The 15,264-nt window shown below is 33.0% G+C and overlaps 1 protein-coding gene across 1 annotated transcript in view; it reads left to right on the forward strand.

Moving 5' to 3' along the window:
* Nucleotides 1–3,394: 3,394 nt before the first annotated feature.
* Nucleotides 3,395–15,264, forward strand: part of LOC118187994 (uncharacterized) — a 38,040-nt gene continuing 26,170 nt past the window's right edge. The window contains exons 1-2 of the mRNA XM_035358317.2: nucleotides 3,395–3,509; nucleotides 5,391–5,927. Of these exons, the coding sequence (XP_035214208.2) occupies nucleotides 3,498–3,509; nucleotides 5,391–5,927 (549 nt within the window). The 5' untranslated portion in view covers nucleotides 3,395–3,497. The remainder of the gene's footprint in view (nucleotides 3,510–5,390; nucleotides 5,928–15,264) is intronic.

Below are 15,264 nucleotides of genomic sequence, written 5' to 3' on the forward strand. Positions count from 1 at the left end.
TATTAATTTAAAACTGACAGAACCGGAAAGAAAAAACAGTTTCGGACATTTACGTGGAGTATGGCATTGAGATTGCTATACCCTTGCGGTTACAATATGTTTGTCCGTGATTAATATTGATAATATCAGCTATTCTTTTCTTTATCGAATTATACTGAGCCTCAGGCCAGTGTTCCAATTTTAAAGCTTTTTTTTCTATGTTATTAATTCCCTTTGTACATTCATTAAATTTCTCACTCAGCATTTCGTAAGCATATTTGACAAGAAAAGTATCTTTTATTCTGAAGTATGACGAAAAGCGTAATCTTTTGTTCCAGGCAAAATGCATTAATAAAATCAATATAGAAGGAAACGAAACCTGTGTTGTTAACACTTTGCTAAGTTTTAAATACCCCCACACTCCAAATAGCGGCGAAATGCATATCTATAAAATTGTAAATCTCTCTCTTTTTTTTAAATGCTCAAAACTGAAAACAGTTTCCTTCGATTATAGTAAAAACACATGTAAGTTCATTTTATTATATTGTGCTAAAGATAATACATTCTGGCAGAGCATATGCAATGATATTTGAGAGTTTCATTTTCAGAAAGGGGAAACAAAAAAGATATGTACTGCCAGTTTTTTAAATGATGATTGATGTTCCGTCATGTTGTAAAAAGTTAAATAACTTAAATACGTATTTTAACTTTTACGTTAAATATATATCAAATATGTTTAATAAAAGTCAAAATTTTGTTTACATCAAAACTTTATTATTTAGATTTAAACTGAATTAAGAGACTACCATATATATGGAATACAAAGAGAAGCGAAAGAATTAAAATTTCTCCTCCTGTATGGGCGAAACAAAATTTTTCGCTATCATGACAATGAAACTGAGTAAGTTTACATCATTGTATATTTATCACTGCAAATTCTGATGTTAAAGCGATTCATTTAGGCTGAGTAATTCTCATGCTTCTGATCTGGGTTTTGAATTCCGGATAAGACATGGATGTTTGTAATGGTTTGGTTTATTTGATTACGACAAAGGGCGCAAGCGCTATTTGCCTAGGGAATGCCTTCGTGAAAGAGTTTTATGGGAAACTGTTTCATATCTATTTTATATATGGGAAACACAGCGAAAACGCCCATGCGTCCGACACTTGAAATTGAACTTACGTTGAACTACCAGTGTTTAGCGACTTTACCGCTCAGCCGCTGGTGCGCCAGTGTATCTTTATGAAAGTAGTAAACTTAACAAGCAGTTGATACGAAAATCTTTTCAAGAAGTGAGTGTCATATTAGATAGTCTACAAGATCGTGATATTCTGACTCACTAGACGCTGTGTCAAACTGCTCTGAGGGTTTTAGATCTGCACGCTGGAATTTCGCATTTTGTTATAGTTCATTTTCCTCTATATATGATGAAAAAATTTTAGGTAGTTTGTAGAGTCATTAGGTTATTTTGATGCTGGAGACGTGAAAAGCGAGCAATGCCCTCGCCGGGACTCGAACCTGGACCTCTCGAATACGCGCCGAGTGTGCTAACAGTTACACCACGAAGGCATGCAAAAAGGAAGGGGATTGGGGATTAGGGGACCCAATCGCCAAATCATGGGACTCTCGAATTATGGGCCTCTCGAATACGCGCCGAATCTTCTACCGTACACCACGAAGGCATGCAGAAAGAAGGGAGAAAATACCTTATAAGGTCATTAACAATTCTAATATTTGTTTAGCAAATCAAGAAAATTTCAATAGCATTTAATTTTTGTAGCCGCTTTAGGTATGATATTTTGTGGTTTTCCACGTCAAGAATACATTGACGGCCACATATATATGCATGGAAATTTGTAAAAAGCATTATATTAAAATTGAAGATGACCCAGATCTCTTATTTTTCTTAGATAAATGAATTTTGAAAAGGCTTCTGGGGAGGGTCAAATTTTTCAGTTCTCCGTTAAATATGTAGTTACAAACTTATTTGATGTAAAGGTATTTATTATAATATTGAGATTAACGTGAGTAAAGAAAATGCTATTTCTTTAACATTCGATTATTATTTCATAGAAATTTAGAGTTTATTTTAGCAATTTCACTCTCATCTTTTTTTGTATGAAGGCTGATTGTTTCTAATATGTGATCGTACTTTTCGGTAAATATTCATGAGAAATTTTTGTTGTGCAATAAACTGCTTTTTACTATAGTTATTAAAATAATAGTAAAAATTAAGTATTCTTGTAAATATTTAGAAGCATCACAATTCCAAATCTGTATGGAAATGCAGCTAGAGTTAAATATTTGTATTATTAATTATCGAATTTTTAATTTTATTATTTATCTTTAACTTTTGTGTATTCCTCAGATGGCTGGCTGTATTTACAACTTTATTGGTAACTGAATGAGAGGGAGTAAATTATCATTGATAGTTCTATTTAGTTGAGCTTCAATGTTAAGTTTGTACGACTTGAAATTTAAACCTGATCTCTTCAGGTTACAAATAAGAATTCTATAGAATTTCGGAGAAAAATGTATGCTGATAAATTATCTTTGTTGAAATAATTTATTGAATTATTTTTCTTTGGAAAAAAATGTCCATTCGTAAATCATAGATGCTTACGTACAAAATCTTTTTAAAAAACATTCTGCTGCTTTACAAAATTACCAGATGAGTATATCTAGTAAATCTGTAGTCTTAAAATTAACTGACAAAAAGGTATTGAAAGAGGAAGCTCATATTTTAAAATTCTAACAATTTAAAATCATTTACAAAATAATAAAGCCACCTCAATGTTAATGTGCGTGATATATAAGTTATACTGATTTACCATTAGATTAGAAATGGCATAATATGATACGAATTGGAAGAAATATATGAAATCTTTGCAAAAGACCTTTCTATCGAGTAGTTTCTTTTCTCCAAAATTTTAATGAATCTTATATTTCGTGGGAAGACGCTAAACTGACTTTCGTGGGAAGACGCTAAACTCAATCATAGACATCAACTTATAATTTTATGATATTTGCTGAGTAATATCACTCTTTTGAAATTAAGTTTGCAGTCATGGAATAATATTGGTAGCGTTTTAATGACTTCAACAGAAAAAGGCAAAACGTTAAAATTAAATAAATAAATAAAAGTAATCTGAATCGAACTCAACAGTATGGTCTAATTTCCCTTACAAAATAAAAATATATTCATATTTAATTTTTTTGTTTGCATGTAAACTACCACAGATAGTTGACGGAAATGTTTAATCCAGTACAACTAGTTCTTATCTATCATAAAGCAGGAAAGTATGGAAAACTACGCTTAATGCCATACGCTTACTGCGTTGGGCGGGGTTTTTAATTATCGTTCAAGGGCAAATGCATATGCTTCGTCCTTGCGATTATATCATTCCAGTTTCGCAAGGCACGCACTTCCTACTCCAGATACACTCTCTAGTATAAAAAGGTTTATGGTTTGGTTAAAAACTATTCTCTTCCGTAGAACACCTCAGTAAACTTTAAAATGTTCTCAAAGGTAAGCAGATATTTCATAATTTTGTGTTTATTTAAATAACTCTCTTCAGTAGCTTCAGTTTTATAAACTATTTTCATAAAATTAACTAACACTAAAAAGACTTGTGGTGCACACCTATAAAACCCCATCTTTTCGTAATGAGAACTATGACTGAATTAGAGGAATTAATAACAATAAAATTTATGTGCTAGTATTAAGGTGTGGAAAAGAATTAAATTAAACATTTCCGCAATCTGCAAATATTTGCCCTTCTTCATTGGGTGAAAAGGGACTCTTAAAGGAAGTCAAAGATATTTTCAAAACAAATACACACATTCTTTACTTTAGAGTTCTCCATTCTTCCCATTCCCACTTTCTTTTATAAAATCTGCTTTTCTAATTTTGTAATTGATTAGCAATTGTTTTCGCTATGGAAGAAACTATTTCTCAAATATTCGTGTATTTATAAAATAATTAGAGCTAAAGCTTGAATTTTTTTTCAAAAGAAAAAAAAACCTTAATATCTAGTATTTCTTATTCGGAGAAAGGTGAGGAATTTCAAATAACCTGATTTTAATTTAGCCAAAATAATATTAATAACAATTGTAATAATTATTTAAGCTTTGAAAATATAGAGTGTAATTCATTGACGGATACCAAAAATAACTAAAAGACTTAACTTGATTACATAAAAAATAAACTTTCTTTATGTTACATTTAATTTAATTAATTTAAAGTATTATATCATTAAAGTATTTAATGCTAGATCTCAATATACAGTTTGAAATGTTAATTCTGATGCATTCTAGTTCCAAATTGTGATGAATTCCAAAATAGAATATTAATTTTATAGTTAAGGGAAGGAGATTTACCTGAGAAAAAGAAACTCCATAACTATTTATGCTTGCTTTATAAGGTATTTCTTCCGCTTTCCTAGCGAGCCTTCGTGGTGTAGTGGTTCTGCACAAGGAGCCGGTATTTCAGAGGTCCGTGGTTCGATTTCCGGCGAAGGCGGTTGCATATTTTTCATCTTTTCTGCTTCCAATTAACCTAATGACTCTACAACTTCTAAAGAATTATGTTACTCAAACAAATTTATAAGAAATAAAACCACAAGTGGAAACGGGTACGTTATTTTTATAGAAATAATGCATATACAGGCATATAGCAGTAGTATATAGCAGTAGTTCAGCTAATGTAAGCTATATAATGCTATTTGTACTGCGCTTGTATAAAAAAATTAACTATGAATTATATTAGTATTAGCTTCTTAAAAATGAAACTTAGATTGACGTTGATTTTATTGAAAATCTATGCAATTCGAGGGTCATAGAGTTCCTTTTCCTTTAAAGTGAAATAGATTCTGTAATATCTTTTTTCGAAGAGCAAAAATATTCTGCTAAAAATATTTACAGAGTAGGTTTGGCTGTTTTAAAAAGAGCAGTCCCATGCCGATCTTCCTTGAAATGTGGAGAACAGCTTAGCCAATTTAAACAGGCAGAATAAAATAATGTAAAAATGAACTAAATTCTGTGCTTTTTTCTCTAAAGAAATAAGAGTATGAAATATGAGTAGATGCGAAACTGATGATCAAAATGTTAACGCTTTGATAAAGCACAATCGTGGCGTTACGTTTGCATTCGAAATTTTATAAAAGTAAAATTTTGTAACGTAACTCGGTTATGGGATTAGCTGGCAACATTCTAATATCACTCGACATTTCTATAAAGTATGACGTTCATTTTATTAAAAATTTATACTCTTAATCATAGATTTTGAAAATTTTCCTTGATTTTATATAATGTAACTCAGTTGCGAGATTAGGTAGCAGTTTGAAACAGCACTGCAATCTGATATTACTGAAATTATTAACAAGATATATTTATTGTTTTTTTTATTCAGGTTCTTGTTCTCTTCGTTGCCGTTGCTGCTGCACAAGCTAGTGGCCTCATCGGGGCCGGATATGGATTGGGAGCCGGTTATGGATATGGAGTGGGAGCAGGCTATGGATACGGAGCCGGATATGGATTAGTCGGTGCACCAGCTGTTGTGGGAAATGCTGTCGTTCCAGCAGTCTCCTCCTCTAAAACCGCCATCAACCACATCGCTCCTGCTGGAATTGCTGCTGCTCCCGTCACCTTGGCTGCTGCCCCTGTTGCTGCTGCTCCACTGGGTCTTGCTGGACACGGAATAGCCGCCGCTCCTCTTGCTTATGGAAACGGACTGATCGGTAACGGTCTTCTTGGTGCCGGTGTAGTAGGCCACGGAATAGCTGCTGCCCCACTTGCTTATGGAAACGGCCTAATTGGTAACGGCCTTCTCGGCTCCGGTGTTGTACGCCATGGAATCGCTGCTGCTCCCCTTGCTTACGGCAACGGGCTTGTCGGTGTGGGAGCTGGAAAACTCGCTCTTGCAGGAGGGCTTGCCAAAACAATCTTGTAAAAATTTTCTCTCACGTCTGTTTTTGTAAACGTCTTAAGTTATTAGTTATGTCATAATAAATTATTAATTCCTGTACTTGTTTATAGTCTTTACTATTAGAGTACATTTTGTGCAATAATCTTTCGGGGAAAACCGTAAAATTAGTGCGTAACATTTATATAATAACAAATTTTCTTCTATATGTTCTATACTAAGATTTAAACAAAATGAATATGATAACATATCTAACATTAAAACCGTATATTAACAGAGCAGATAATAAATAGAGATGTATAGCGTAGACAGAGAACATGAAAAGTCATTTTGGAGTATTATTTTTTAACCACTTTTCAGAAATATTTGATTACAAAGGAAAATTAAATAGATATTTTTGCGGGAACTTACTTTTGCTATGTGAGAGTATAGGAAGAATATTTGGTCTCATTTCTATATTTTAAATCTTTTGCTTTCCAATAACACTGAATTGTCGAGGAAATAATAATTCCTTAATAAAATTATTAGTAAAAAAGGGTTACAATCTTGTAAGTTATACCAAACATTAGTTTACCTATTTTGTAAATATTTCCTCATTAAATTATTTTTAACTTACTTTGGCAGTATTCGTTTTCATAACTAAATGCAGGGCAGTAATAATGATAAATTATAGTAAAATTATATTTTTATAACTTTCTTCATTTTCATGTAAACTATAGCATATGCTATAGTTTCAATCTTTTGAAACATAACATTTCGGCAAACGACACTCTTTTGAACAATTATCTTTTCACAAAACGATAAGAATTGAAAAAGTGTTCTAAAATGAGAAAACTTTAAGTTATTGAAGAGCAGTTATAGACATCTATGGCAGGTTCGGTACAAGCTAGGCTGCAAGGCCTGCACTGCAGGCGGGCGCCACTCAAAAAGGGGCGCTCACTTGCATTCATTCAAAAAAACCATTCAAAACTGACATCCACTCATATCTACTTAAAAAAAGGACAATGGTTTCAATTGTTATTAATAATTATTGGTCTATAAAAATAATTGATAATAATAAATTGGATAATATGAAGTTATGCAAAGTATATTTCCACTATAAAATTGGAATTTTATTGCACGTCAAGTGCAATAAAAATCAAAAGTTAAAAAATTCATAGCTTTTTACTAAGCTATACTACTGTGTATCTAAATATAATGAAGACTGCTTTACATGCATCCATTTCCCTATCTTGCAGTAAAGCGGTCAGAGCACGAAGGAAAATTAAAAGTAGTTCGTTAACGATCACTGATATTTTAATAATTTTTTACTGGTAGTATACATTATTCCGTTTTACAAAAAGGAAAAATCTACACGTATTAAATGTTAAAAAAAAATACAGTGCCAGTTTATGTATTTCACAAGGTGTGGCTAAACATCATCACGAGAGGAACCGATTTTATAAAAGTTTGAAGAGCCGCAGCTCAGTTTTTAAGTTTTCAAAAGTCCGCAAACCTATGTTTATGTCGTTTAAAAAATAATGAAATAATGAAAAGTAGAAGGAAATTTTTGGAGTAGAGAGAATTTCGCATTTTTTAGAATTCATATGCTTACTCATAAATAATAATATAATTATACCTTATTTCTCCTGCTCTGTGTTCAGAAAAATATAAAATGATGTCACAGCAAAATATAAAAATCTTTTCATATGGGTGAAGGATCACTAATTTAAAAAAATAGATCGAGAGATTTTCGTGTATTTTTAACTCATATGCAGTTTTTTAGAAAGAATAAAAGAGGTGATATGGATCAGCGCGTATAGCTGAGAATTTGTTCTTCGAAAAAGAAAAATTATTTTAAAATAAGCTGTTAACTTTGAAGCCTTTTGCATAAGAATCACTAATTTTGTTTTTGCACTCAACTAACATGAGGACCAAAGTATTAAGGTTAAATCTAATTATAAATAATTGAATTAATATATTAAATGCAAACTGCATAATAAATTGCATTTGTTTTCTGGTTGAGGCATTCGAATCCTCATACGTCTATAGGATCTTCGAAAAGATTTTAAAATCCAAACCTCGAATCTTAAAAGCTTTTTTCATCATTCGAATCTTTTGAATCCAAACCTAAGTACCTTCAATCATTTTAACCCAAAAGTGTGGGAAGTTCACAATCGCCAAATCCTATGGTGACGAATTATTGACCACCACCATTTTAGATCGAGCACCACTGTAATATCATTTGTAACTTTTCGAATTTAAGAAAAGAAGAAATCTGTAGTGTAATCGCCGGAATTCGAACTTCGGGCTAGAAGATATCTTGTAATGTGACTGAAAGAAAATATATTCGTAACTAAAAATAATAAGTATAATAAATAAATGAAATTCCTAAATGGATTGGATAGTACAAATCAAGATTTCGCATTGTGTCTTCATTTATTATTTTATATGTTAGCTCCGAGAATCGAGTATCTGTTGCCTTGGAAAGCAACAGTTTGAAATTTTGAAAAAATAGTTCTGCATTGTTAAGCATCATTTTTGAATAATTTAACAGCTGCTTACAATGCTTTAGTAGCTAGACCTTAATCATCATGTCTTTTCAGCATTTTTTTTTTCGTGAAATATTATGAGTTCAGTGCTCAAAGGTCTTCTTTCTAAGCCTCATCCATTTTCTGCTGCCCATTCATTTTTGGGAACTTGACTGAGCTTTTACTTTCTGCTTGCACTGCGCTACAGAATGCGACATAAGCATACACTAAAGCCTACATAACTTACTACAGTACTGTCATGTTTCTGATCTAAACAGCTATATTTCTACAGCACCCAGCTGTATATTTCTGCCTGGCATTCTTACAGGAAAAAAACTGATCACGATAAGAAATTAAAAATGTATTTCATAGCTAATAAACAATAAATGATACATTTTATTGGATTTATTATATATATTTCATCATCAATTATTACTTTTTAACAATATATTATCATAAATAACGTGGCCTAGCAGTGGCCCAAGCGGAGATATTGCTAATCACTGGCTGTTTCGATTCGTTAGCTATATGGGAACTTTTGTTATTTTTCCTATGTGTAACGTGAATAAGAAGCAATTTTCTTTAAAACCACTTCCGTGAAAGCATCCTTACCCTTAGCAGATAGCCTTCATGTGGTTTGCTGCAGTTCAAATAATTCAAGCAAATGCAGGGTGTTTCATAGATCATGGGACAAACTTGGAGGGGGTGGAGCGTACACTAAAACATGAATTTTTTTGTATAAGGAATGTAGGGTCTAAAGTGCCGGGTCAAGGCAGGAACGCAAGAAAACGACATGAGAGGAAAATGTGTTTATGTACAAAATCAAAGCAAGTGCTTCTTTGTAGCAATACAGTATTCACAATGAATATTCAAAAAAGGGAACACTAACGGTAATAGGAACTACAGCTGTGATTGGCTGGTAGAGGTATATGCGGTAGTATATGCGGTATGCAGCGGTAGAGGGCGGTAGTGAGCCGGACAAACCACGATCCGATGCATTAGAGGATCATTCGCAACTCTGATGCCGAGCGTAATGGATGAGTTTACGTAGAAGGAAAAAGCTGACATGCATCTCATGTATGGTGCTGCTAATGGGAACGGCAGAGTAGCGCTACGGTTGTACCAGGAACGGTTTTCGGATACGCATGTGCCGAAGCACACAATGTTCGAGAGGTTGCATCGGTCTCTGTGTGAAAACGGGTCATTTGAAGCAGCCACCTCTAACACTAAAAGTGGAAGAAGAAGTGCACGACAACCTCGCATTGAAGAATCCATCTTGAACGTTGGGCATGAATCACCTCAGACAAGTACAAGAGCTATTGCACGTCGTCTGCAGCCGAGTCATTCCACCGTTTGGAGAGTATTGCATGAAAATGGTTTGCACCCATACCATTTGCAGAGAGTCCAAGCCTTGCAAGAGACAGATTACTCTCTTCGAATTCATTTCTGTCATTGGTTCTTGCAGCAATGTGCGGCGCAGGCGGATTTCCCATCGAATGTGCTATTCACAGACGAGGCAACTTTCTCACAGGCCTGCATCTTCAATATTATGTTATCATATTTTTCTGCAAGAGGTGCTACCGGAATTCCTGCAGTATGTTCCGGCTGTCGTTCGTGATCGCATATGGTTCCAGCATGATGGTGCACCAGCCCATAACCACGTGCGGGTCCGCAGTTGTTTCGATGGGACATTTTCGGGCCGTTGGATTGGCCGTGGTGAACCCGTTCGATGGCCACCCCGTTCACAAGATTTATCCAGCTCGTATTTTTTAATTCGACCATCTGAAGAGCATCATTTACGAGACTCCCGTTGCCTCACTGGAGGACCTCGTTGCACGATTATCCATTGCGACTGCAAGCGTGTGCAAAATGCCTGTCGTTTTAAAAATGTTCGTCAATCCCTTCTGCGACGTTGCTAGGCATGTATTACTGCTGGTGGTCGCAATTTTGAACATTTATTGTGAATACTATATTGCTACAAAGAAGCACTTTGCGTTGATTTTGTACATAAACACATTCTTCTCTCGTGTCGTTTTTTTGCGTTTCTGCCTTAACCCGTCACTTTAGACCCTACATTCCTATAAAAAATGCATGTTTTAGTACGCTCCACACGCCTCCAAGTTTGTCCCATGATCTAAGAAATACCCTGTATAAACAAAATATTACTTCAAATTTATAGAATGATTTTTTTTGGAAAGCTTTACCATATTAAATCGCAATTATCCTTTTATTTATATAAAAATTGTAAAAATAGAGCGATCATAAAATAAAGAAAGATCTGTGAGAATTAAAAAGTATCGATATTTGTTATATATGCATACTCGCTTTTATGTATAATGTCTTAAACTCGTTCGACATATTCTAAATATATAACTAGAAAATATTCATTTAAAACTAAAAGAATTTTACATATTCACATAATTATAATTTTACACCATTTTTTAAATGTGTGTGAGCACATTAATGAAATATCACAATAATTCGTTTATAATTTATTTTATTGTAAGTTAATCATTACATAATATATATTTTATATACAAGAACCAGTTTAAAATTTTAATATTTAATAATAAACGGCGTATAAATAGCATCTACAAATTATTTTAAGTTATAAAAGTATTAAGTTCAGTAGGCTGTATTAAAGATTTTAATATGTTTTATGTATACACTTCTGACCATTAAAATTGCGATACCAAGAGGGGAAGCGAATAGTAGTTATTATATTTATCTTGCAAAATGTATTATAATAAAATCATGGATGATTTACATATTAGGTAATTTTGAAATATGCAGAAATCAGTATTCTTAGCACTTGCCTCTAGTAACAGTAGTAGTTGCTATACGGCAGAGCAAGATGTCAAAGAGACCTTGGATGGCAATTACAGGTATTGCAGACCATGCGGCTTCAGTTTTGTACCAGAGTTCGTCTATCGGATGGATCTAAAGGATGTTGTGCAGTTTCTGTGCAAACATTCATGATTATTTTCAGTAGAGAAAAATGGAGATGTACCTCAAAGTCACAAAACTGCATTTGTTTTAATAAAGGTTCTTTTATTTTAATTCTTTTCGAACTTTTTTTATTTTGTTATACTAAATCCTCTATTGTAATGCATTAATTAAAAAATCTAAGGAAGATATTGAAGATTCTGCATTTATGTCTAGATCCTTCACTTTGACTGGAAGGTTACATGGAAGTCTTTCAGTTAAAGTATAGCCTTCTTCTTCAGTTCGATGTGATTGTCTATTGTCGTATTAAAACAGAACAGTTCAATTAAGGTTTAAGCCTTGGAATTAGAAAGAAAGGCACAAGGTGACAAATCTGGCAGCTAAAACCCTGATATTAGGCTGCTAATATGGCTTCACAAAGCCCAGGTTGTTATACCATCAAAGTCACGGTCCTGAGACCGAGTCGACAGATCAGATAGGATTCATTCAAAATCTTGAAAATGCTTTTTTTTAGAAAATCAAGCAATTTCCCACATATTGTGGCACATTGAGTGTGCTTTATTAAGTCATTACACGTTGTTGCTGATGGTATATATGGTGACAGATAAAGGTTTATTACGAATTATACTTTTTTTCGGAGTACCTGAAGGCACAGTGGCTTGAAAAGCTACAGTTGTGACACAACAATTTCCCATCTCTTTCTTACTGAAGTGTTTGTTCTAGATGAGCATCGTTTTTGAGCTACTCTTCAAAATATTGCACTGAAATGTGACCATTAACGGTCGTATCTAGAGGGACGATTTCTCCGTGAACAGTTTCCTTTACCTAGACATAATTAGAAACATTGTTTTTGATGTCTTTAGCTTTTCTTGCCCTCTCCAGTCTATCAGAGTTTAAAATATTACACAAGACTGTTGCTTCGACTCAGATTATTAAATATGAGCTAAACTTTAGTCTCCTGGGATCATCTTATTCATAAGGAGCTGCAGAAAATGTTAGAGGCTGCTTGACATCTAATTCATTTGACGTGGTACATGCAATGGGAACTGTACGCAGATGCAGAAAGGGACAACGCTACAGAGATTACAAGTTTTGAATTTCTAGGACAATTTGAATTTAAAGTTTGTCTAGAAATTTAGGAAGAATTTTTAAAATTAAAGTGCTGTAAAATTTAGAAAAGACAATTTAGACAGTTATTATAGTATAAATAATAATAGTCGAGAAAATACCAGAATATTCTCGTGCTTGATTTAAAAAGCTTATAAAAGCTGGAGAAAAACATCTCAGTTCAGTTGTTTACTTATTACTGTTATTAACTGTAGTGAATTCGCGGTGAGATCGGATTAGCTTTCTCAGTGTTTTTATTAAATTGAGTTCTATTCATCGTTTTAGTAGTTTAAAATATAACTACTGTGAGATATTGCGATATTATCTCTGAAGAAATTTCAGCGTTTTGTTTTATTTGTTGTGATAAGAATAAATTTTATTCATTTTTCATCGGACTTGTGCATTCAGTTTATTACGAACCCGTACGCACGCAACAATATAACAAGATTTTTTTTAAAGTCAATACCTACTTAAATGAACAAAGAAAATTTTTATTTTAATTACTTTTTATTAACATTATTAATATTTTTTCTTTGCTAATTTATGAAGCTAATGGTGGTCTATAATTTCTCATTCTATCCATCTCTTGTAATGCTTCATCATTGCAAAGAACCTTTCCAGTGAGTTTCAAGTAGTCCAGTTCTTCAATTAATATTCCATCTAATGATTTCACACGACTCAAAGCGACATAAGAGTCACCTGCTGCGAAGAGATTTTGTTCTAGGTATATTACTGCATGCATTATATTACAGTACTACCTTGCATCTTATGAATGATCCTTATAGCTGTTGATGTGAATTTTACAGCGATGACATAGTAAAAACATTGGCTTATATTTCTTAATTCATGCGGTAAATACGCGTTCGTTTCTGTCAAATAGCATTTTGCGATTTGATTGGGATAGCATCGTTTCGTATAGATTTCGCAAGTTCTGTCACAGACTGTGTTGATGGCTCTTTCGAATGTAGCGATTTGTGCATTTACTCTTTTCTGTGCTTGTGAATGCTGAATACGTTGTCTTTCTTGGCGAGCTTTGCGTTGTTCTTGAGTTTCATTTGCTATTGTTAGTGCGTGTCTACGTCGTAGATCTTGTAATCGTAATTTGTGTTGTTCTTGATTTTCATTTTTTACTGATAATGCATGTCTTTGACGATCAACTAATAATCGAGTTTCGCTCTGCTCTTGAAATGCATCCTGTAATCTTTGATTTCGTTTATGTAAGCGTTGGCGCTTTTCTTCTTTTATTTCATTTGTAAGCTTTTCTTGGCGCTTATGTTTTTCTTTCTCTAATCGTCGTTTGCGTTGTGTTGTAGTTTCTTTCCGCGTTTTTTTTTCTCATTCTCAGTTTGTGAAGCGAGGGATATTTTAAAGGGTTATATTTTAAACATATATTATTATTACGTTAACATAGAAATATGGGCATAAATTTTGCTACATAATGGGACATTACATCCGCTTCATCCAACTATATAAAACTACAATTCTTTAATTCCATACACTTTAAAAATGTTTAGAACTCTATCTTACTGTTGCCACTTATTTTTGCTAAATATTACAATCCCATTTATCACAGTCATGTACTATTATTTATAAATTGTCATAAAATTAATTTTTACAGCACGTGAGAATTTCTAATAAACGGTCATTATTTGTAAGTCTTATAATATATTATAAAGAATAGCATATCTTTAGTTCTGATAAACAGGAATAAATAAGTAGGAGTTGACATTAATATGTGAAAAAACTGTATTAACATCAAGTGTCATCCATTACAAGTTTAAAACCTGTATTTGATCTTGAATGGCTGAATCAAAGGTATTTTATTAACAACTAAAATTTTGAACAAGATATAGGGAGAGTGTGAGCTAATAGTAGGAATTTAAACAAGCTTAATTTCTGTAAGACCAAAATATTCGTTATGTACTAGAAAAAGATAATCGTATGTAATGTATTATTTATGTACTCTCGCCCTTGTCTGAGGTAGTCAAAATTATTTTTGTTATAATAAACTCTTGACAGGAATGCGGAGACAGATCCTGCTTGAAAAATGTATGGTATATACACTGTATATAGTACTACTTTCACGCACTGATTGTTGTACTGTCTGTAACTAAACCTAATGACTGCAGCATTGATGACACAGTCATGACAGCAGTACTGACTGTAATAAGTAAGTAGTACTGAGAACTGAAAGTAGTACGCGGTGATTCCAGTACGGTATAAATTACAAAGAACTATTGCCCTTAATGTAATGTGTGACGGGCAATGTGAAATCTATTTAATGAATGGTACATACATATATGTTACGTAATCGCTACTATAAATGAAGAGTTCGCGCCATTTTTCATCAGACTGCTCCCTGCCATCGCTGCCATAAGACCTTGCTAGAAGAGTTATGACGTTTAAATTTAACCTTATTTTAATTTAAGCCATTATTGAATGTGTAGTTTTGGATAATCTAAAAGAATAATGATCTGCTATTTTAAGTGAATAAAGATATGGTGTTTTAAAAAATGAAATCTTTCGGTGTCATCTTTTCTGCTGTAAGCCGCTCAGCTATGCCCGGATTTTGACGTCAAACTTCATTGATGTGCCCGACTTCCAAAATATTACATATATATATATTGAATTTAGTATATTATACTCAATGAATATAGCATTCTGTATTTTATGTTTAAAGTATTGCAACAGTAATTTTTGTTAGAAGTAATTTGAGTAATTTTGTATTGTACTTTGCATAATGTCAAGCTATTTTGTATAATCTGTTTATGTGCTTAACAAATTTTTATTGCAATTTA

Source organism: Stegodyphus dumicola, chromosome 7 (assembly GCF_044657685.1).
Source record: "Stegodyphus dumicola isolate Sdum_Otavi_A_Nest chromosome 7, ASM4465768v1".
Classification (NCBI taxonomy): Eukaryota; Metazoa; Arthropoda; class Arachnida; order Araneae; family Eresidae; genus Stegodyphus; species Stegodyphus dumicola.